Source organism: Myxine glutinosa, chromosome 2, assembly GCF_964187855.1.
Source record: "Myxine glutinosa chromosome 2, kmMyxGlut1.1, whole genome shotgun sequence".
NCBI lineage: Eukaryota > Metazoa > Chordata > Myxini > Myxiniformes > Myxinidae > Myxine > Myxine glutinosa.
In genome coordinates, this window is record NC_136262.1 from 188339140 (window position 1) to 188362965 (window position 23826).

The following is a 23826-nucleotide window of genomic DNA, read 5'->3' on the forward strand; positions in this document are numbered from 1 at the left end:
CATAGCGATTTTTTTTTCATAGCGTTCATAGCGTCATATCGTTCATAGCGTCATAGCGTTTCATAGCGTCATAGCGATTTTTTTTTTCATAGCGTCATAGCGTCATAGCGGTCATAGCGTTTCATAGCGTCATAGCGATTTTTTTTTTCATAGCGTCATAGCGTCATATCGTTCATAGCGTCATAGCGTTCATAGCGTCATAGCGTCATCACGTGATCGCTCTGAGCGAATCAGCGCCCACCTGCTCTGATTCCGTTGATTCCGTGCGCTGAAATGCGCTGAGGTAAATATGAATAAAAAATATGGATCGTCAAATATTTTGAGTTCGGCCATGTTCGTCCCACGCTCAATGGCCATGTCTATGTCAAATATCAAGCACGTAAGCCTCTCCGTTTAGGAGTCTATTGGTAACATTACACACACACACACACACACACACACACACACACACACACACACACACACACACACACACACACACACACTGTGTTTTATATATATAGATTTTATACGAGAAAAAGACCATCAAAAATGACGGGTTGGAACAGTTTATTTGACGGTGCAGCCTCGTGAGCATGCCAAAGTCTGAAGCCTGGGCCTAGTGTCAGGTGTGCTTATATTTTCTTTATTTGTTAGACATCCTTCAGATGTAAATGAACACTAGTTTTACTGTGATCACATTGCACATCACATACAGCAAATTTTACCTCCCTGCTCCTTGTATTTATTGTTATTTAAAAAAACACTTCTGTACACCGCCCTTGAGACTCGGTTTGCAAGCCACCGTCTACAATTCCAATAGAAGAGTCATAATTACTCTTTTATGGAAAATGCTTTTAGAGTTTGTTTCATCCTCAAAAATAGACCGTAGTGAATACACATTCGTGTTAAAAGATTGACCTTTAAAACCTACCCTTATGAAGGGGGACAGACATCTGTACAAACACACAAACATACAAACTGGCATTGTGTTTCATATGGTAGTTACACACTATACTATATTATACTATACTATATTATGCATTTATACTATACTATATTATACTATACTATATTATACTATACTATATTATGCATTTATACTATACTATATTATACGATACTATATTATGCATTATATTATGCAAACATTTTATTATATTACACACTATACTATATTATGTATATTACACACTATACTATACTATATTATGCATATTACACACTATACTATACTATATTATACATATTACACACTATACTATATTATACATATTACACACTATACTATATTATACATATTACACACTATACTATATTATACATATTACACACTATACTATATTATACATATTACACACTATACTATATTATACATATTACACACTATACTATATTATACATATTACACACTATACTATATTATACATATTACACACTATACTATATTATACATATTACACACTGTACTATATTATACATATTACACACCATACTATATTATACATATTACACACTATACTATATTATACATATTTTTGTAGTTTACACACTATTCTATTTCTGAATTTTGGCAATTAAATAAAAAAATTCAGGAGAGAATAGCACAGGATTCCATGTGCTTTCAGGAGCCATTATTTATATATATATTTTACCATCTCCATTCCCAATATACAACTTTGGATTATTAATATTATTATTTGTTATCATAAAACATAATCATTGCAAACACAACTTTGGATTACCATCTTGAATTATTTATGAGTCCACTTCAAATTTTTCTTTTATGCAGAGAAATCAGTACCGTGTGTTATAATGTTTCCCACACTTTAATGTTAAAACACAGGTTGAGTGTAACAGTCCGAACTTCCTAAACCCCCGCTGCACACTCTGACTGCATGGGTGTGGAAGTGCGTCCTTCTCGTTATACTCTGTAAGCTCTATAACATTTCCCCTTCAACCTTTTCTTTGCCCTTCCTCTCCCTACACTCATGGCTGCAGAAAGGGATGTCATAGGGACATTCTCTCAACCAGATATCCACCACTATTCTATTCTGAAGATGAGCATACGCGGTGACGTGCTTTACGTCGGTGCACGTGATGCGATTCTTGCACTGAACCCAAGGAATGTAACAGAGGAACTGCATCCCCAGGTACCTTCCATGTTGTTGTTGAGTTGCTGGCATCACTTCTCATCTGCAAAAATTTAGTTCACTAAATTGAAAAAGTTATCTGTGTATGCATGCACCCACTGTACATCACTATCGAGCTACTTGAGTGTTTAATATTCCTCTATTTACAATGAGATTTGATCTGTGAGTTGCCCGCAGCACTGTCTTTTTGGCGGCAGACATTAATTTACAGCCTCGCAAAGGGGCGGGCTGTTTTGATCGACCATTCTTTTTCGAGCTTGTAGTACCTCCTCTTATTGTGATGTTTACCCACAGTCTAGGATCGAGGGGTTTTCAGTACCTAGTACCAACGTGCTAGATACTAGTACTAGTACCTAGTACGTACTAGTACAAACAATTCCACTTGCAAATGATAATCCGTTTGGTTCTGCGTTTTTATTACCTAAAGTGGGGTTAAGCAATTGGTTCACTTTGCCTGTCTGTCTGTCGTCAGTCTGTCATCGAGGAACTACATAATTTCAATTGAATGTTATATTTTGAATACTGTAGAGTGTAGAATATGAATCGGAACATGAACTTGCAGTTTAGCAGCACTTTGGCTCTGAAATTGGCAAAATCTATGGAATCTCATCCTCATCAGGCATACACAGTGGAGTAAGGTATTTTTTATATTCTGGCTGCCCGTCTGGCACAAACAAGATTGAAAATGATTCCAAACAGGAAAATCTGTAAGGATGTCATTAAATTCAGATCAGGGCATCAGGGCCCTTCTCTCCCGAACTTACCGGACCTGAGGCTGCCGCGCATGAATAACTTTGTACTTCGGCGGTTTGAGGGTATTTTCCGGGCTGCCGATTGGTGGAGTGGCACTTCCCCTGCCCCACAAGCCCTCTCCAAAGTTCCTCTGGTGTTGATTAGTGGCCCATTTTGTCACCCAGCCCCCACAGGCCCTCTTGAAGGGACTCTTACCTGGTGCATAACCCAATGGTCTTTGTTGCATTTGAAAAGTTCCCTGTCCCCAAAATGTTGTTGCTGGCATCCACCCTTGAGGCCTTTGGCCTGTCTTCTGTCCTTCAAGACTTTGAATCAATATCTGTGGATGCAATCTTGGTGCATCTGCTTGGCTTCGCTTATGAGTGGGGGGTCTGTCTTTCCCTCCCCAACGCATAACGACATACTAACCCTTATAGGGGAAGGGACTAAGATAATGTTCTCGTATCAAATAGCTGTTCTAAGGGACCTGTATGGTGGTTGTCATTTCTTTGTAGTGGTTTCCCTAAACCACAACGATATACAGTATATATATATATATATATATATATATATATATATATATATATATATATATATATATATATATATATATATATATATATATATGTTTTTAATCCGCTTTTACAATCTTTATTCAAAGCCCTTCCGCTTTGCAGTGCTTGGACATGCTAAATAGGGTTGTGTATAAGTGTGCATCCTTGTCCATTTCGCGGCACTGAAGCAATAAAGCGCTAAACTTCCGGAAAAAATGTAAACTATCTTTAAAATCATTATTTTATTTAAAATTAAAGTATTATACTTATACACCGCATGGGGTAACATGTTCTATGAACTCTGTAGTTGTTTTATGGTCACAGTATCCACAGAGGGGCTGCAGTGACATTGGCTGATAAGGGGCAAATAAAAAAAAACACTTGGGTAAGAAAATGGGGAAGGGAAATGATGCAGCTGATTAAAAACGCAGGTGTGTGGAAGGGAAAATAAAGTAAAATAACGGGGGCCAATAAAAATGGCACGTCGTACCATTGTAAAACTTCTATTAGTATGTGTATTGACCAAATATTGTTGTAAAAAGGTTTGTTTTTTTGTATTTTCTTGCAGGTTGATTGGAGTCCTCCTCTCGAACAAAAAGAGCAATGTTCAATGAAAGGAAGAAGTGCCACAGTGAGAACAACTTTTTAACTTCCATAACCTGCCCTGCTCTCTTGACCGCATGTCCCATTCATTGATCAATTTCCGTCGTTGTGAGCCCCAATTTGTAAATAGTATGCCGCTCAGTACATGCGTTCCTACATGTTTACTTCGCCTTTCATTCGGAGAAACATCAGGTTAAGTTGGTGGCTGCCATTAGGGGAATAACCCTTCGTGGGTTTGTCATTGGGGCTTCTCTTGTGTGAAGTGTGATGCAACACACCCGAATCATGCCCTTGATGATTACAAAAGTCCACGTTCCTATCTTTATTAAAGTGCAGGGCATTGATCATAAACACATTTGTCATTTGCTGTTTTCCTTTTTCCAAAAGCTGTTGTCACTTCTCGTGCTGTGCATGCAGACGGAGTGTTTCAATTTCATCCGGGTCCTTGAGGAGGTGAATGACACGTGTCTGCTTGTCTGTGGGACCTATGCATTTCAACCGATGTGTGCTTACATCGTAAGTCTGTTTGCTGCTTGGGCCCACGGTTTAACGGTAATAGTGCTGCCCACATATTATGTATGGGAAAAGTTGCTGGTCAACTGCCCCCTCCCACTCCTATAGCCATTCACAAAGTTTTTTTTTTTCTTTCGCTCTCTTCTGTCTCCTTCCTCCTCAAAATCCCCTTTTATTTTCAAATTATATTTATTCAACCTTATTTTGCCTAATGCGTATCCACCATCTAATAATGCGAGTTGGATAATGTTTTATGATCTTTAGAGGCTTAGCCTAATGTTTGGTCACTGCTGGACTGTATAGTGAGTTTTATTCTTAGTCTTGTACCTCTGCATTTTGCTGCTATTTACTAAAACCTGCTACACCCTTATAGGACCGGAAGGGGTTCTCATTGGTACGAACAGAGGCCGATGATGTTCAAATTTTCAGTGGTCGAGGAATGTCTCCCTACAATCCAGCTGACACCTCCACTGCGACTTTTGCAGGTGTGTGCATGTACATATACATATACTGATATATGCAGTAAACTCTCATCCAACATGGATCTTCACAACACGGATTTGTTTGCACATGTGGGATAAACGTGATGCTTATTTCCCAAATGCACATAAAACTTGATGTTATACCTGGGTTTGAATGTGGCGCTGTGACAACGTCATGCGCAGAAGTGATGTTTCCCACCATCTTGAGCTGTGGTCGAGTGAGCTTGTGCCCCGGAAATTTCTTTAACTCCACTTTATTTTGCCGCATACTGTACCCTTAAATTACAGTGCGGCACCGAAACGTGAAGCCTGTCCAAGTGGAGTGAAGAAACCCTGCAATGTTATGACATTAGCAGAGAAAATAGTGATGTTAGACAAATTGTGTGGCGTAAAATGGGTGTGTAACGATTGGTGTTTGATGGCATGGCCATACGAGAGTACGTGACCTATACGAACACGTGATCGCCAGTGAAGGTTCAGGAAGCGCAAGTGTATTTCAGGCAATCAAACGGTGGTTCGCAAACTTGGTCTGAATAATGTCAAGCTGCAGGGTGAAGCCAGGTAAGCAGATCACAAGGCACCTGCAAGGTTCAAGCCCATCTTCCTGGAGTTTATAACATCAAAATGCAATGCGCCTGAACAGGTGTTCAATGCTGACAAAACTAGGCTTTTCTACAGGAAAATGCGTTGTAAGACGTACATCTGCAAGGAGCAGAAGGCAGCACATGGGTGGGTTCAAGTCGTTCAAGAATGAAGTTACACTTTTTATGGGAATCCATCTGAAGATTTTAGATACAAAACTTTATTGGTTTATCACACAGAATTACACGCGCTCTGAAGAGAGGGGGTGGGGGCGGGGGTGGGGGGTGGGGGGGGTTGGGAGGTGATGCAATTACCGATGGTTTGACAGTCAAATAAGAATGCCCGGGTGACAAGAGTGATATTCGATGACTGGATTAACAACAGTTTTGTGCACAAAGACAAGGAATACCAGGCGAAGAAAAAAAAATGTGTAAAATATTTGTTCATATGTTATATTCTGCGGCCACGTTCCTCTATCCTCATTTATCCCATGAGGTCTTAAACATCTAGGAACCTAACCCTCACGTTGGACGAAGGTGGTGCGTGCGTGTGTGTGTTTGCGTGTGATTTTTGGTTCTACCAATAGTATTACAAGAAAAAATGATTGATCAAAATAATTGCAGATGTGTTTATCCTGGGCTAGGTGGTGAGCTATATTCTGGCACATCGAATGACTTCCTGGGCACAGAACACGTAATCCGGCGCACTGTGGGAACTCGTAAGGACATCGATTCCGAACATCAAAGATCTTGGCTAAATGGTGAGTGTAGCCTTTGGGGTAGGAGTGGGTTTCAGGGCCGGGTGTGCTGGGGCCTTAATATTGCTCAGCGATGGTTTTCGCGGAGTGCCAGAGTAGTTTGGTGACTTCGTCTAACTTGCAACCCCAAAAATCACACACTTGGGCTGATAAACCGAGTTGATAATCAGTGGCATTTGTTCATACAGAACCACGGTTTGTGGCATCCGAGTTTGTTCCTGAAGATCCAAGCAGCCCTGAAGATGATAAAATTTACTACTTCTTCACCGAGATAGTGAGCGAGTTCAACTTTAATAGTCCAGTGACCGTCTCGAGAATCGCTCGAGTGTGCAAGGTCGGTTCACACACTGGGGAAATTTAATTTCTTTTTAAAAGTGTTGCTTGCAACATAGACACTGTTAATATGACTTTAACATACTTTTGGCAAAACATCGTTGAGGTTGTGTGCGAATTAAATGGGAAAACGAAAATGTTGAATGAAAACTTAGTTTTGCACATTTCAATGTGGATGTTCTTCTCCTTCTGTAAGAAGCACAAGGCTGCGGGGTCGCATCCTTGGCTGAGGGTGCGATTCTGCCAGTGTTGCAATGCCCTCTCTAGGTTCGGACAGGAATTTGGAATATGGACATGGTGCCGGCGATAGCTCACCTACTCTTCGCGAAGGACACCTTGGGATCTTTACCGTCCACAAACTAATGCTGGCAGATGTGGCGCCCAGCTTAACGTCCCTCCGAGGGACGGCACACACGCTGATGAATCAACCTGCCTGTGAAACACCAGGATGAGAGTTTATAGCTGGGGTGGGGTTCAAACCCAGGCTAGACAGCCTAGAGGCGAGTGTGCGTACCTCTATTCTAGGCCATCCTACCAGCCCCAATGTTGAGGTTAATAAGTGCTGAGTACTTGGGTCATTCCATATTGGGTCATTGGGTCATTATACTTGGGTCATCCCAATTACATAGGATATGGCTGATGTAGCCTTTTATTGTACATTATTTTTTGGGAATTTTTTAGAACAGAGTTAAGTTTATTTAATGTTTACGTTCTGGGTTCCTTCGTGGCCAGCCGCCATCTTCTCTGCTCTGAGAGTCTGTCTTCGAAAGTTGAGTCGCACACAGTTTATGAGTGGATCCTCACAACAATGAGCATCTCATTTCTTATGTCCTCAACAACATCCCTTGTTTCTCAGGTTATACAGCTTCAAAACGTGTGAAGTGGTCTTATTTCGGATTAAGCGTCCATTGATGAATTATTGATCATCTTAATTTGTCTGCTCAGCTTGTTTTCCTTGTGTTTCAGATGGGTAAACATTTGGTTACCATTTTGTGATGTTGCAGGGTGATAAAGGTGGGCAAAAACTGTTAATAGGGAAGTGGACCTCGTTCCTCAAGGCACGGCTCGGGTGCTCACTCCAATCGAAGGACCTGTACTTCAACCAGCTTATTCAGGATGTCTTCACATTGCACCGGGATCCAAGCGGTGGAACCGAGGAGCCAACTTTCTACGCCACGTTCATCAGCCAAGTGTAAGTGACTAGTTCTTCTGGTTTCATGTTTTGTTGAACACTGAACTGTATTTTCATACAAGATGTCAAAAGGAGTTTGTAATTGCACAGTCCTCTGTAAAAGCGGACTACTGCATTGATCTACTGAGCAGGACACTGCGGTCTGTTTTTATTGGATTTTCAAATTAAAATATTATACAGGATGGAATAGATGTATTTTTTTTTTTTCATTTGTATCTTTGATAAAGGAAAGTGTGAAGGAGCTGTGCTCCAACACGAGTCGAAAGAATTGACGCGACCAAAGACGGAATTCGTCCGAGTTGCTTTATTGAAACAAAACAGCTCAGGTATTCTCACAAGCCCGTTTATCGGGCAGCAATATATATACACATTTATGCCGGGGCGTTTGCCCAGGAAAACCGAGACCGGGCATGCCCGGGTGTCAAGGGCGAGTCCTGGAAAGGCGAGTCTGGACATGCCCGGGCGTCCTGGACGCGGCCTGGCAAGTCGAGGCTGGGCGTGCCCGAGCGCTCTGGGCGAGCCCTGGAAAGGCGAGAGCGGGCATGCCCGCACGCTCTGGGCGAGCCCTGGAAAGGCGAGTCTGGACATGCCCGGGCGTCCTGGACGCGGCCTGGCAAGTCGAGGCTGGGCGTGCCCGGGCGCTCTGGGCGAGCCCTGGAAAGGCGAGAGCGGGCATGCCCGGGAAAGACGAGACCGGGCGTGCCCGGGAGGTTCGGGCGTGCCCGGGAACAGCGAGTCCGGGCATGCCCAGGAGAGGCGCATCTGGGCCCGTCCGGACGAGCCCGGCGTGGCGATCGCGCCCTGGCCACGTCCTGGCAGGTGCAAGGCGATTGTGTACATTCAGCGGGAACCGCTACACACGCCCCTCCAGAAGCGACCTGCACCGGCAGGGTCAATTTAATTGGGGTCCGGATGACCCGGCCGAAGCGACCCCTGGAGGGTCGTGGGGGGGGGGGGGGGGGGGGTCCGATCTGGTGGTGGGTGGTCGAGCGGGGGGAACTGTGGACGGGGGGCGGCCTCGCCGCGGAGGAAGGGCCAACCGTGGTGGTCGGTCGACGTCCACGTGCGCCGGTTTGAGGCGGTCCACACCGATCCGGTCTGACTGTGCGAAGCATCGGGGGGACGTAGGACTGGGGGCCACCGTGGCGGGACGTTGGCACAGGGGCAAATCGTCGGGCGGCCTCCTGGAGGTCCGAGCGCTGGTGTGCGGCGGACCAGGGACTGGTAGCGTCGGGCACGAACTCGCCCAGGACACGGAGCGGCTGGCCGTAGACGAGCTCGGCGGCGGACGCCCGGAGGTCCTCCTTGGGGGCCGTGCGGAGGCCCAAAAGGACCCACGGCAGCCGGTCGGTCCAACCGTCGTCCTGAAGGCCGGCCATGAGTGCGGCCTTCATGGAGCGGTGAAACCGCTCGCACAACCCGTTGGCTTGGGGGTGGTAGGCCGTGGTGCGGTGCAGCGTGACCCCCAACGAGCGGGCGACCGCGCCCCAAAGTTCGGACGTGAACTGTGGGCCGCGGTCGGACGAGATGTCCGCCGGTGCGCCGAAGCGCGCGACCCAGGTGGCGATGAAAGCCTGCGCCACGTCGGCGGTGGTGGTGGAGGTGAGGGGCACGGCCTCCGGCCACCTGGTGGTCCTGTCCACCATGGTGAGCAGGTGGGTGAACCCCCGCGATGGGGGCAGGGGACCCACCAGGTCCACGTGGACGTGGTCGAAACGCCGTGCAGGCACGGTGAAAGGTGCTAGCGGGGCCTGGGTGTGGCGGTGGACCTTGGCCCGCTGGCAGGCCGTGCAGGCATTGGCCCAGTCGCGGACGTTCCGTCGAAGGCCGTGCCAGACGAAACGCGCCGACACCAGCTTCTGAGAAGCTTTCCGGCCCGGGTGAGAAAGGCCGTGGATGGAGGCGAAGATGCGGCGCTGCCAGGAAACGGGCATGATGGGGCGAGGCTGGCCCTGGGAGACGTCGCAGAGCAGGACGGTGCCCGCGAAGGGGATGTCGGCCAGGCGGAGGCCCGTGTCCGCCGCCCGGAGGGCCTGCACCGAGGTGTCGGTGGTCTGGTCGGCCGCCATGAGCGCGAAGTCCACGCCGAGGTGGACCGCGTTCGCGCTGGCCCGAGAAAGACAGTCGGCCACGGCGTTGTCTTTGCCGGCGACGTGCCGGATGTCCGTGGTGAATTCCGACACGGTGGAGAGGTGGCGCTGCTGGCGGGCCGACCACGGCTCCGTGACTTTGGCCATTGCGTAGACCAACGGCTTGTGGTCGACAAAAGCCGTGAACGGGCGGCCCTCCAGGAGGTGTCGGAAATTGCGAACGGCCAGGAAAAGACCGAGCAGCTCGCGGTCGAACGCGCTGTATTTTAACTCGTTCGGCCGGAGTTGCCGGCTGAAAAAAGCGAGTGGCTGCCAAACCCCGTCCACCCATTGTTCATGGACGGCGCCCACCGCGTAGTTGGAGGCGTCCGTAGTGAGGGCGATGGGCACGTTGAGCACCGGGTGAGCCAGCAGCGTTGCGCCGGCGAGGGCCCGTTTTGCGCTCGCGAAGGCCGCGTCCATGGCCGTGGACCAAACGATGTCATGCTTGGCCGGCTTGCCCCGGAGGGCCTCGTAAAGGGGCCGCATGAGCTGAGCAGCGCGGGGCACGAATCGGTGATAAAAAATCACCATGCCGAGGAACTCTTGTAGGGCCTTGATGGAACGGGGACGCGGGAACGTGGTGATGGCCTCGACCTTGGTCGGCAGCGGCACAGCCCCGGTCTTGGTGATGCGGTGGCCCAAAAAGTCAACGGTCGTCGTGCCGAAGTGGCATTTGGCCGGGTTGACAATTAAGTCGTGTTCGCTGAGACGACCGAACAGTGTTCGGAGGTGGAGGAGGTGCTCGGCGCGGGACGTGCTGGCGACGAGGATGTCATCCAGATCAGGTCAATTTTGGAAAATATGACCCGTCCCGCCAAACGGGCGGAAAAGTCCTGGATATGCGGGATCGGGTACCTGTCGGGGGTGGTAGCGTCGTTGAGGCGGCGGTAGTCACCACACGGGCGCCATCCGCCCCCCGGCTTTGGCACGATGTGCAGTGGTGAGCCCCACGTGCTATTGGAGCGCCGCACGATGCCGAGGTGCTCCAACGCGTCGAACTCGGCCTTTGCCACGGCGAGCTTGGCCGGGTCGAGGCGGCGGGCCCTGGCGTAGACCGGCGGGCCCGTAGTGGGTATGTGGTGCTCGATCCCATGCCGCACTGCGACGGCCGAAAACGTCGGCCGCGTGAGGGCCGGGAATTCCGCGAGCAGGCGAGCGAACTCGTTCGCCGTCGGGAGGGCGCACGCCCGTTCGGTCGGCACGGAGCTGCTCATCGTGCACGCCAGGGAGCTGAAGGTCTCGGCGTTGACAAGGTGACGTCGTTTGACGTCGACCAGCAGCCCGTGCGCGCAGAGGAAGTCGGCGCCCAGCAAAGCCATGGGGACGCAGGCGTTCACAAAGGTCCACTGAAAGCGCTGGCTGCCGAAGCAGAGGGTGACGTCGCGCGGGCCGAAAGTGCATATGGCCAAGCCATTAGCAGCGACCAAAGAGGGGCCGCAAACGGCGTCCCGACTGTCCTGCTCGGAGGCGGGTATGACGCTCAGTTGGGCGCCGGTGTCACAAAGGAAACGCCGCCCGGACGCTTTGTCCCGAATAAAAAGCAAGTTGCCCGAGTGGCCGGCGCTCACGGCTGGGAATGAACGCCGGCCCGGCCGTTTCCCGACTTGCCGAAAGTGCACGGGGATCGGCACGTCCGAGCCTTGTGTCCGAACCTGGCGTGGTAATAACACCACGCCTGGTCAGGTGGAGGCCCCGGCCGTCGTGTCAGAAGCGGTCGGCGCGGAGTGGCGGCCGCCAGTTGCACCGGCAGTTCGGCCTCCAACCGCGCAGGGCACTCGGGCGTCGCCTCGGACGGCGGCAGGCTCCAGGTAGCCGCGCCGATGTGTTGGCCCGCCGAGGAGATCTTATCGGCTTCCCTGGCGAGGGCGCGGGGATCGGTGATCGACGTGCCAGCCAGGGCGAGGCGTACCGGGTGAGGCAGCTGGCGAAGGAACAGCTCGCGGAACAGAAAATCCAGAGAGTGCTCACCGAGCAACGAGAGCATATAGTCCATGCGCTCGGACGGGCGCGTGTCGCCGAGCTCGGGCAGGTCGAGCAGGCGCCGTGCGCGTGCCGCCGGTGAGAGGGCGAAAGCGTCGAGGAGGAGCGTCTTCAGCGCGTCATACTTGTCAGCAGCCGGCAGGTGCTCGAGGAGGCTCAGGGCGCGGGCCGCGGTGGCGGAACCGAGCGCTGCCACAACATGGTGGAAGCGGGTGTCGTCTGCGGTGATGCCTCGCAGGGCAAACTGGGAGTCCGCCTGGGCGAACCAAACAGCCACCTGAGCCTCCCAGAAGGTAGGCAATTTAAGAGTCACTGCCGTGTCCATGTCGGTAGGTCACCAGTGAAGGAGCTGCGCTCCAACGCGAGTCGAAAGAATTGACGCGACCAAAGACGGAATTCGTCCGAGTTGCTTTATTGAAACAAAACAGCTCAGGTATTCTCACAAGCCCATTTATCGGGCAGCAATATATATACACATTTATGCCGGGGCGTTTGCCCGGGAAAACCGAGACTGGGCATGCCCGGGTGTCAAGGGCGAGTCCTGGAAAGGCGAGTCTGGACATGCCCGGGCGTCCTGGACGCGGCCTGGCAAGTCGAGGCTGGGCGTGCCCGAGCGCTCTGGGCGAGCCCTGGAAAGGCGAGAGCGGGCATGCCCGGACGCTCTGGGCGAGCCCTGGAAAGGCGAGTCTGGACATGCCCGGGCGTCCTGGACGCGGCCGCGGCCTGGCAAGTCGAGGCTGGGCGTGCCCGGACGCTCTGGGCGAGCCCTGGAAAGGCGAGTCTGGACATGCCCGGGCGTCCTGGACGCGGCCGCGGCCTGGCAAGTCGAGGCTGGGCGTGCCCGGGCGCTCTGGGCGAGCCCTGGAAAGGCGAGAGCGGGCATGCCCGGGAAAGACGAGACCGGGCGTGCCCGGGAGGTTCGGGCGTGCCCGGGAACAGCGAGTCCGGGCATGCCCAGGAGAGGCGCGTCTGGGCCCGTCCGGATGAGCCCGGCGTGGCGATCGCGCCCTGGCCGCGTCCTGGCAGGTGCAAGGCGATTGTGTACATTCAGCGGGAACCGCTACAAGTGGTTAATTAATGTATTGATGAGGTCCACATATTTTTCGCTTTCAAACTGATCGTCAAATCGGGTGGAAATTGAAAATTGGACTTTTCCATTTTGCTTTTGACCATATATGGCCTTGTAATGAATGATCCTCCAATGGAATTACATAAGCCAATCAGGCTGCGCAGCACAACCCAGGCCTCTCTGTGCTAGGCAAAGACGCATGCTATTTTCATTGGACAGGGACCTACTTTCACAGGTGTATAAAACTGTAAATGATGCAAAAACAAGCTGTGCAAAACAAGCTGAATAAATGGCATTAGTTACCTGTTACCTATGATGCAAGTTAATTGCTTAACATCTATCAGGGTAATACATGAATAGCTCAGATATTTAACCACATTGACCTCCATTTTACATTTTAAACATGCTTTAAAATTGGTTCTGATATCAGCTAACAAGACTCGGTGGTGTAATGGTTTGAGCGTTCGCTTTGATTCTGGGAGGTCGGTGGTTCGAACCCCTGACGAGTCATACCAAAGACCTCAAAAGTGGTACGTGCTGCTTCCTTGCTTGACACTCAGCATTTAAAAGGATAGAGCAAGGACAAACAACCACAGCCTTGATTGTCCGAATTCCTCCTGCATGGCGATTCATGTACATATGTGCCATCCTTTGATGGACGCTAAACTAGGCCTCACATATACTAGCATTAGTTGGTGGAATTTTAGGATCCCACGGTGTACCTTGCGAAGACTCGGCGAACTATCACGGGCACCCTGAACAAATTACAAATTTCTGTCACTTCCAGTTAAACGTCGGGCTTGGCCAACCGGTTCGTGAAAGACTTAGGTCAAAACCTTTCCCCAACCGACCCCACAAGAAGGTGGGAATAATCGGGCCATAAAATTAATAAGGAGAGAGAGATACTCCAAATTCAAACTGTTATAATCCACTTCTGAGAATGCTTTCTTGGAGTGGGGGTTGGAAAGTTGGGGTCTTTTGTATCTTCCCAATCAAGTCTTATTACTATCTATTAATTGATGTTATTTTTGTAGAGCACCTTATATGACTGTAGTCGGCATCTTGTAACAAATGCGTACATTGTGTGGAAAAGGATGTGAGATGCAGCAAATACGAACAAACAATTTGTCAAGTCAATGAACAATATAAAAGGGACAATCTTTCTATAAGAAAAACATAACAAAGCAAAAGGCACAAAAGAGAAGACGTTTCAGCCGTGTAACGTGTGTTGGAGCAAGATGTCGTAACAATAGTTTTATTGTCTGATACTGAATTTTGCATGAGCCATGAGGGCATGAGTACTGAATATGCTCGGATATCGTGTTCAGGTTGATCATGTTAAGCTTCGCTATACAGTACATGAAAATTAAGCCTTTTCTGTACTGCAATGCCGAGAGATGGCTCAATGGAGTGTGGGCAATGTCTGGTCTTGTGCTGAAACATGTGACGTCTCAGCATCGAGATCTGCAGAATTGTTTAACGGTAACTCGGCACTCGGATAAACATGTCGTGGGCCTTGAGGACAGGAGACCTGCAGTCGATGAGGAGCGGTCTTTCCCTGACAGGGCAGTTGCTTAAAGGCTGTTCGTCATGCAATGGTTGCTCAACCCGCTGATTGGTGGCCACGAGCAGGAGGATAAAAAGTGCTTTTGCAACGTTGTCGCAATCAAAGATGGTCCTGAACACACGGCACGTGCTCCCCAACTCACCGCCGTATTTGGAAAAGCTGAAGCACCGGTTTATTTATTTATTCATTTATTTACTTTTACGAATAATCACTGACAGCAAATATCATGTAAATGGTACAAAAGTGGTTGGGGAAGAATTGGATTGCAGTGTCGTCCACCAGACAAGGACCATTGCCTTCCACGACTTCAGTGGCAATGTGTACCTGCCCTCTTCCCCACAGGTGTGGTTTTGTGGTTGCTTTTGCCTAAATACTAGCTCATCCGCCTCGCATTAAGGGTTCCACTACCCCTCTCGGCTACCTGGTTTGCCGCAAACCGGCCCAATCGGGATGGGTGTTTCTTAGGAGACACCACCTGGATGGCTGTTGGCTCCCAAACCTTTGTCGGATGTTGTTTTTGGTCCTGGCAGGGTGTCACAGTCGCCCTCCCCCACTAGCAAAGCCAGTGAGGATCGTCGGTTTAGTCGCCGACAACCTGACCATGCGGCAGGTAGCACTGGGTTACATGCGACCAGTGGCAGTCCCAAAAGCCTCACCTGACGCACTAACATGTAAATGGCTGCTCTAAGCATGACGTTACAAAAATATAAATGTCGGAATCGAGTTGCTTTCAAATGACGAACAATATAAATTGCCAATATCAGAGTTTATATTTGATTTCAAACATCATATGGGGTACACTGTTTTTGTTTTATGCTAAGATTTATTTTTTGTTGTTTTGTATTTATTCAAGGTAACTGAACCAAAGAATGACCAAATTGTTCATAATTGTAAATGTACATTTTTGCCTTGTGTTGTGCAGGGGCAAGCTGAATATTTCTACCGTGTGTAAGTACGACTTGTCGGCTGTACGTCAAGCGTTTTCGGGCAAGTTCTATGAAGAGCGCAATGCCAATTCCCATCATTTCATCCCCAAGCCAAGGCCTGGTCAGGTGACTCACTGGTGCAGAACTCATGTACAATACCCTCGTGTTTTCAACTGCAAAATTTGTTTAAAAGTCGCTTGCTTTTGATCATTTAAAATACCAAATATACATGTAAGCATGGTGTGTGTGTGTGTGTGTGTGTGTGTGTGTGTGTGTGTGTGTGTGTGTGTCGCTGTGTTGTCACTGTGTGTGTGTCGCTGTGTTGTCACTGTGTGTGTGTCTGTGGCTGTGTGTCGCTATGTTTGTGTCTGTGGCTCTCTGTCGCTGTGTGTCGCTGTGTGTTGCTATGTGTGTGTTGCTATGTGTGTGTCTGTGGCTGCGTGTCGCTGTCTGTCGCTGTCTGTGGTTGTGTGTCGCTGTGTGTCGCTGTGTGTCGCTGCGTGTCGCTGCGTGTGGCTGCGTGTCGCTGTGTCTGTGGCTGTGGCTGTGTGTCGCTGTGTGTCACTGGCTGTGTCTGTGTGTCGCTGTGTCTGTGTGTGCGTGTCTGTGTTTGTCGCTGTGTCTGTGTGTGCGTGTCTGTGTTTGTCGCTGTGCGTGTGTGTTGCTGTGTGTCTGTGTTTGTCACTGTGCGTCACTGTGTCTGTGTGTCGCTGTGTGTCACTGTGTCTGTGGCTGTGTCACTGTATGTCACTGGCTGTGTCTGTTTGTCGTTGTGTGTGTGTGTATCAAGTCAATAACATTTATATCCTCCATTCCATACAGTACAGTGTGTGTACCCCGGTACAATAACCCGGTGTGTACCCCGGTTTAGAATAGATACAGATGGAAGGAAGATGGAAGAGATGAATTAAAGGAAGATGGAAGAGATATATGGAAATGCTGTTGAATGCAGAGAATGAATGGGATGGCAACATAGAGAGTAACCCAGTTTTCGGACCGGCAGAGAAGATAACTGAGAAGGAAGTTGAGGAAGCTATAAAAGCAATGAAGAGTAGAAAAGCGGGAGGGCCGACGGGAGTTGTGGGAGATATGTTGAAGGCAGCGGAAAATTGGGGTGAGAAGAGAATGACAGAGATCTGCAATCTGGCGGTGAAAGAAGGCCGCATTCCAGTGGATTGGGAACTGAGTACCCTCGTCCCTCTATACAAGGGGAAAGGTGACCCTCTGGACTGTAGCTCGTATCGAGCGATAAATTTATTGGAGCATGGAATGAAGGTATTGGAAAGGGTGTTGGAGAGGAGGATAAGGAAGAAAGTGAAGATCGACGAAATGCAGTTTGGATTTATGCCAAGAAGAGGAACGACAGACACGATTTTTATTGTAATGCAGTTGCAGGAGAAGTACATGGAGAAGAGGAAGAAGTTGTTTTTTGGGTTTGTTGATCTGGAGAAAGCATTCGATAGGGTTCCATGCAAAGTAGTGACATGGGCATTGAGGAAGTTAGGAGTGGAGGAATGGTTGATCAGAGTAGTGATGGCAATGTACGAGAGAGCGCGCACAGCTTTAAGGACAAAGGACGGGAACAGTGTCAAGTGTGAGGTGAAGGTGGGAGTGCATCAGGGGTCGGTACTAAGTCCACTTCTATTTGTAGCTGTGACTGAGGTGCTGGCTCGGAATGCAAAGGAGGGTTTACCGTGGGAGTTGTTGTATGCAGATGATCTGGTGTTGATTGCAGAAAGTATGGATGGACTGAAGAAGAAGATGAACAAGTGGAAGGAATGTATGGAGACAAAAGGTCTGAAGGTGAATCTTGGAAAGACGAAGGTGATGGCAAGTGGTAAAGCATGTTGTGAGGTGGAAAGAACTGGGAAGTGGCCGTGTGCTGTGTGCAGGAAGGTTGTCGGAGTGAACTCCATTCAATGTACAATGTGCGCTGAGTGGGTTCATCAAAAATGTAGTGGTCTGAGAGGGTCATTAACCAGTGTGGCAGCTACATTCAAGTGTAAGGTGTGCACAGAGGGAGATGCAGATGGAGGAAATGTTGAGTTGGATCTTGGAGACGGCATGAAGCTGGAAGGTGTGAAAACATTTTGCTACCTAGGAGACATTCTGAATGGAGAAGGTGGATCAGACTCTGCAACGATTGCGAGAGTGAGATGTGCATGGAAGAAGTTTCGGCAACTGAGTGGCATGCTCACGAGGAGGCAAGTGTCGTTGAAGCTGAAGGGAAAGGTGTATGCTGCATGTGTGAGAAGTGTTATGATTTATGGGAGCAAGACATGGGTAATGAATGTAGAACAGCAACGAAGGTTGGAAAGGGTGGACATACGAATGGTTCAGTGGATGTGTGGAGTATCGTTGAGAGAGAAGAAGACAAATGATGAATTGCGAAAGATGATGGGAATAGAGCCTGTGATGGATGCTGTGAAGAGAAACAGGTTGAGATGGTTTCGTCATGTGTTGAGGAAGGATGAAAGTGACTGGTTGAGAAGAGTGATGGAAATGAATGTAGAAGGAAGTAGAGGACGGGGAAGACCGAGAAAGACTTGGCTAAAGATGGTGGAAGAAGAAATGCGGGCAAGGGGGTTAACAAGGGGAGATGCAGAAAATAGGGCAAAATGGAGAAGATTGTCATGGGGACCGCAAGGCTAACCCCCGCTCTTGCAGGGAAAATGGCCTTAAAATGCCTGTTGTGTTGTTGTATTCAATACAGTACAATGCATGAAAACAAGTAAGAGAAGGCTGTGTGAGTCCCAGGAAGCAGAATGCTTGTGTTGGGCATGCCGTATCAGACGCAAAGTTGCACATAATGACACAAGGACTGATCACGTGACATAGACAATAAAGCCAAATTGTACAAAGTTCAGTCGTGGAACAAAATTAATTTTTGATTTTGAGGCAACGCTGGAAGAATGGTATAAAATCGGAGCAGCTGTTCATTGGGTTATGCATTGCAACACGAGTTGGAACATTTCTTTAACACTTGTGTGAAATTTCCAACGAGTTGGAATTATTTCAGCCGTCTGGAATGATTTGACAAAGTTTGGATACCAGAGAAGCGGATGTGATGCTGGAAAGAGTTTTATGTTTCGGGAGATGAATGCGAGAGCTTGATCTAGTGGTGTAACCGGTGAATGTTATAATTAACCCTCTGGAGTCTACAAGCCGAATTTATCGGCTCTAACCGCATTCAAATGTATTCAAATTCAAATATAGTACACTCCAGAGGGTTAAAATCGAACAAGTTACACAAATGAGAAGGGAGTTGTCTGTTAACACCGTTATACATGACGTAGTTTGTGGAGAAAGTAAGTGTGAGATCAAGCAGTTTCAGTGAGTTCAAGTGATAAAACAATTGTTTGGTTTGAGATCCAGGGGGCATGCCACATGTTATTCGAGTATGTTTTAAAATATATATAAATGGAATAAATTACAAGTAATGGTTGTCCACATCCATCCTTGACCATGTTGTGGAATGTCGGCTGAGGCCCTCGCCCTGCACCTTTATTCCCTTTTAAATTCGTTTTTCCCACAACTGCTTGAGCGATTGACATGAAACGTTCAAGGTAGAAGCGCCTACTCATGGATAATTTTTAACAAAGTTAGTTACATGGTGATTGGCTGGAAAATGCGGCCGGCGTTCCAAAAAGCCCAATCCCTGCAGGCATGGGTTGCTGGATGTTTCACGTATCAGGAATAAATGCCCTCGGCCTCGCCTCACTCGGCCTCAGCCGAATTAAAATTAGACTGACATGTATTACCCCACACAAAAGTACATTAATACTCCCACATCCTCACCCCACAATCCCCCCCCCCCCCACCCTCCTCTCTGCACCCTACTCCCCTCTCCACGAAGGTGGGGAGGTGACTTACCATTCTCGCCTCTACACATAGCACAGTGCAAGTGCTTTATTGACTGAGAATGGGGATTACTGTCCACAACCCAATATATTTCTCTCGTCCCCCCCCCCCCCCCCCCCTTCTACCCTCACCGCCTCCCCAATCCTCGTGGCTACTCCCAATGTGAGTGGGTGTTTCTAGAATGATATATAAGGAAGTACAAGTGGGCAGCATAACAATCTTCTTTGTCCTATGCAACACAAGGCTATAGGGTTGCATCATTGGCAGTCCTGCTGATGCAATGCCCTTTGTAGTTTAGAACAGGAATTTGTAATTAGTTGAGGGTACCAGCGATAGCTCGCCTGCTCTTCATCAAGAACGCCGAGGGATCTTTAACATCTACCAACTAATGCTGGCAGATGGGGCGCCTGTTTTAACATCCATCCGAGGGGTGGCACTCACGTTGATGAATCGCCCCACCCGTGAAACACCAGGATGACATTTTATAGCTGGGCCGAGATTCAAACACAGCCTTGACAGCTTGGAGGCGAGTGTGCTTACTTCCAGGCCTTCATGCCAACCCAGTATAACAACTGAAGTATAGTTGTACATACGAGTATATGTGTGGACTTAATATTTTCTTCCCATTTTTAGATTCTTCCAACATTTGACAATATGCCATCTTTGTGCCATCAGATCATCTTGCCATCACTGATATGCAACACCAATAAAGATGCCTGAATTAATCAATATATCATCTGTTTTGTTGCGGATGCAGTGCTTAAAAGACCAACGCTCCCAATCGCTGCCCGACCAAACCTTGAAGTTTGTGCGTGACCACTCACTCATGAACGCGGTAGTACAGCCGAGTGGTGAAGGTCCTCTCCTGGTGTCGGACAATGCACGCTACACGCATCTGGCTGTGGAGAGGCTGACCTCCCTGTCTGGCAGGCAGCTCGATGTCTTGTACTTGGCCACTGGTAAGGCTGCGTTCTTCTCTTTCATTAAAAATAAGATGGTCATGGAAAAGCCAACATTGGACGACAATAGCAAATGAAGAGAAAACAATGACAGCATTAAAATTGGAATGCATAATATGGCTCCATGAAAACTACAGCAGATGTGACTGAAAGACAAAATCTTAACAAAACAAAATGCAAACAAAATAAATAATTGCTTTATAAACAGCAAGAAGGAGAAGAATAGACTTGAGCGGAGAGAACCAAAATGGATTGTAAAACTGCTTTGTGAAAATATCGAGCCGGAGTGCGAGTACTTGAATGTTCATCAAATATGGTAAAATGAAAGGCTGTGGTAGGTATTGTGTACATGTATTTGAACAAGTCTTCCAAGCATATCTGAAGACAAAGCACTCGCAATCCCCACCATGTACGGACAGATGACAGAGCAACACCGCGCATCATAAAGATATGGATAGGTGATTTAGTCGTGCTTTATCTGAAGCCCCCATGCCCCCTTTGGCTTTGAAATGGTGCATTTTATGATTCGGACCAAGAGATCTGTAGCCAGAGAGAATGCAAAATATAACGCCAGCAGGACACCGCTGCAGATTACTACATGTCCCACACGAAGCCTACAGAATGTTACTCCTTTTGGTGCTTGGATACCTAGATCTCCAAAGGTAAATAAAGAGGTGACCACCTTCGTAACAAATTGAGTATAATGCCAGACTAAGATGCACAACTTGGTTCAACATGAATACTGTCCCAATGTGGTGTGGAGTCTAAAATATTAATTGCTTGTCACATTATGGTCACAGACAGAGGATTCTTGCACAAGGCGATCAATGTCGATGGGGAAATGTACCTGTTCGAAGAGTTGCGGCTGTTTGAAGGCAACCAGCCAGTCCAAAATCTCCTGTTGGACCCACGTCAGGTATGGATTGATATTTTCATCTTCTTGTTCATCAAACTAATCAATATGAAAGCTACCACAAAAAACGTTAGGCTTTAATGAGGAAGTCCCTGGCACCAGACTTGGGTGGTGTGATGGCAAGAGCGTCCCATCCATGTCTGGGAGGTTGGTGGTTAAAGCAATTAGCCTTTAGATTAAGTTAAATTAAGTTAAAGTTATTAAATTAATTAAGTTAAATTAATTAATTAAATTAATTAATTAAATTAAGTTAAAATTAAGATTAGGTTAAGTTAAAGAAAGGTTAAAGCCTTTCCAAATCATGTCCAATCAATTGAATTTACCACACGTGGTCTCCAATCAAGGTGTTGAAACATCTCAAAGATGATCAAGAGAAATGGGAGGCACCTGAGCTAAATTTCAAGTGTCATAGCAAAGGGTATGAATACTTATGTCAATGTGATATTTAAGTTTTTTCCTTTTAATAAATTTGCAACACTTTCTAAAATCCTGTTTTCTCTGTCATTATGGGGTATTGAGTGTAGATTGATGAGGGAAAAAATGAATTTAAACGATTTCAGCATTATGCCTCGGTCACAAATGGCCTGCAGCGTGTTGTTGGCGGCGGCCGTAAGTCCCCAAAATTGCCATAACCGTGCGGTGGCCGCACGGTAGATACGGTAGCCGTAAGGCGATCTCAAGGTTTTTTGCTCGTCGCAGGGGCTTACGATTTTTTTAATTTGACATTAAACTTTTTTTCGGAAATCGCTAGGCCGTAGGCCGCAACCCCACCGCATGTAGTATCGCAAGGTCTTGCGGCCTCCGTGAGATGGCCGTACGATGTTCTAAATACCGTACGGCGGCCGTGCAGTGACTTTAGTGTTGCCGTATGATGGCCTAACGGCAACCGTGACAACCGTGCGGGCACCTTGCGATTGCCTTGCGGTCGCCGTGAGGGCGCCTCGCGGTTCGCCTTGCGGTCTCCTCACGCATTTTGATTTCATGACTTTTACGATTGCCGTGCGGACCCCGTAACATTTGTGAACACTGCTGCCGCAGCCCGCAAGGCCGTACGATTTGTAAAAATCCCATCTACAAACCGCAGACCGCAGAATATAAGCAAGCATCACTGACCTCCTCGATATCGATTGAGGTTTTTTTGTTTGTTTGTTTGTTAACGGACGCGTTTATGGCTTTTTACGTAAATATCTATTTACAGACACTTTCTGACGGTTCTGTTATTTTTTCCGGTGTATCGGCTTCAATGTCCGTCGACATACCAAATTTCAGCTTTCTATGGTACCCGGAAGTTGGTGGTGTTGGGCTAGCGGCTAGGGTGCCAGCTTAGGATCCTAGGATCCTGGGTTCGAATCCCGGTCGATCACTGAATTAACGCCAGGGGGGTTGACTCAGCCTGTCATCCTTCCGAGGTCGGCTAATTGAGTACCAGTTCACTGGTAATTCCCTGCTTGTCGTAAAAGGCGACAAAAAGGGTTGGCGGCAGGAAGGGCATCCGGCCGTAAAACATTGCTTCAAAAAGGGGACCGAAAAACAACAACAATCACGGTCCCCGAAAAAGGCCAACCCCCGCTTGCGGGGAAAAAATGGCCTCTAAAGGTGTTTTTTTTCTTTTCTTTTTTTTATGGTACCCGGAAGGTACCGAACATTAATATCAGTCACTGAGTAAATGAGTGAGAATGAGCTTTATATATTAGATTATATTATAAATTATACATATATATTTGATTAATTGACATACAGTCACGTGAAAAAGTAAGTACACCCCATGTAAAGTTTTGACTTTTTCAACATATTTCAACATACAGCTATTTGATCTTCATTTCAACAATATTGATAGATAAAGGTGATATAATATAACAAATATCATGAAACATTTACATTTTGTAGTCATTGTATAATTTAAATAAACATAAATGCAAATTTCGCATGTGGAAAAAGTAAGTACACCCCTACATTTATCACTACTTCAAATACCTAAAAATAGAATCAGGTGCACCAGCTCAGGCACAAATTATTAGAACATTGTTAGAGAGGATCTTGGAGGAACCTGCCTTATTTAAACCTCAGACATTTCGTTTGGTTTGCTCTTTGTTGTTGAAGTGTGCGGCGTCACCATGTCTACATCAAAAGAGCTCTCTGATGCCTTCAGAAAGAAGGTTGTAGATGCCTACGTGTCTGGGAAGGGATTTAAAAAGATCTCCAAACAATTTGAAATCAATCATTCGACTGTCCGGAAGATCATCTACAAGTGGAGAAGATTCCAAACAACTGCCAACTTGTTCAGGCCAGGCCACCCCAGCAAGTTCTGCCTGAGAGCAGAATGCAAGATGCTGAAATAAGTCTCTAAGAACCCCAGAATGTCATCACGGGACCTCCAGGTAGCTCTTGCCACTGTTGATGTCAAAGTGCACGAGTCTACCATTAGAAAGAGGCTGCACAAATTTGATCTACATGGGAGGTGTGCCAGGAGGAAACCTTTGCTGTCCAGAAAGAACATCAGGGCAAGACTAAAGTTTGCCAATGAACATTGAACACCTAG

General features: G+C 47.6%; 1 protein-coding gene across 8 annotated transcripts in view; it reads left to right on the forward strand.

Moving 5' to 3' along the window:
* The window catches only part of LOC137420986 (semaphorin-4C), a 276482-nt gene that overhangs the window by 210142 nt on the left and 42514 nt on the right, over positions 1-23826 (forward strand). For all 8 annotated transcript variants that reach the window (XR_013622423.1, XM_078772086.1, XM_078772085.1 and 5 more), the window contains 10 exons: positions 1981-2132; positions 3987-4049; positions 4439-4537; positions 4908-5019; positions 6242-6358; positions 6544-6689; positions 7693-7880; positions 15551-15680; positions 20173-20374; positions 21175-21290. Coding sequence is in view for 7 of the 8 variants with exons in the window: in XM_078772086.1 (XP_078628212.1) it covers positions 1981-2132; positions 3987-4049; positions 4439-4537; positions 4908-5019; positions 6242-6358; positions 6544-6689; positions 7693-7880; positions 15551-15680; positions 20173-20374; positions 21175-21290 (1325 nt within the window). In the remaining variant the exon portion in view is untranslated. The remainder of the gene's footprint in view (positions 1-1980; positions 2133-3986; positions 4050-4438; positions 4538-4907; positions 5020-6241; positions 6359-6543; positions 6690-7692; positions 7881-15550; positions 15681-20172; positions 20375-21174; positions 21291-23826) is intronic.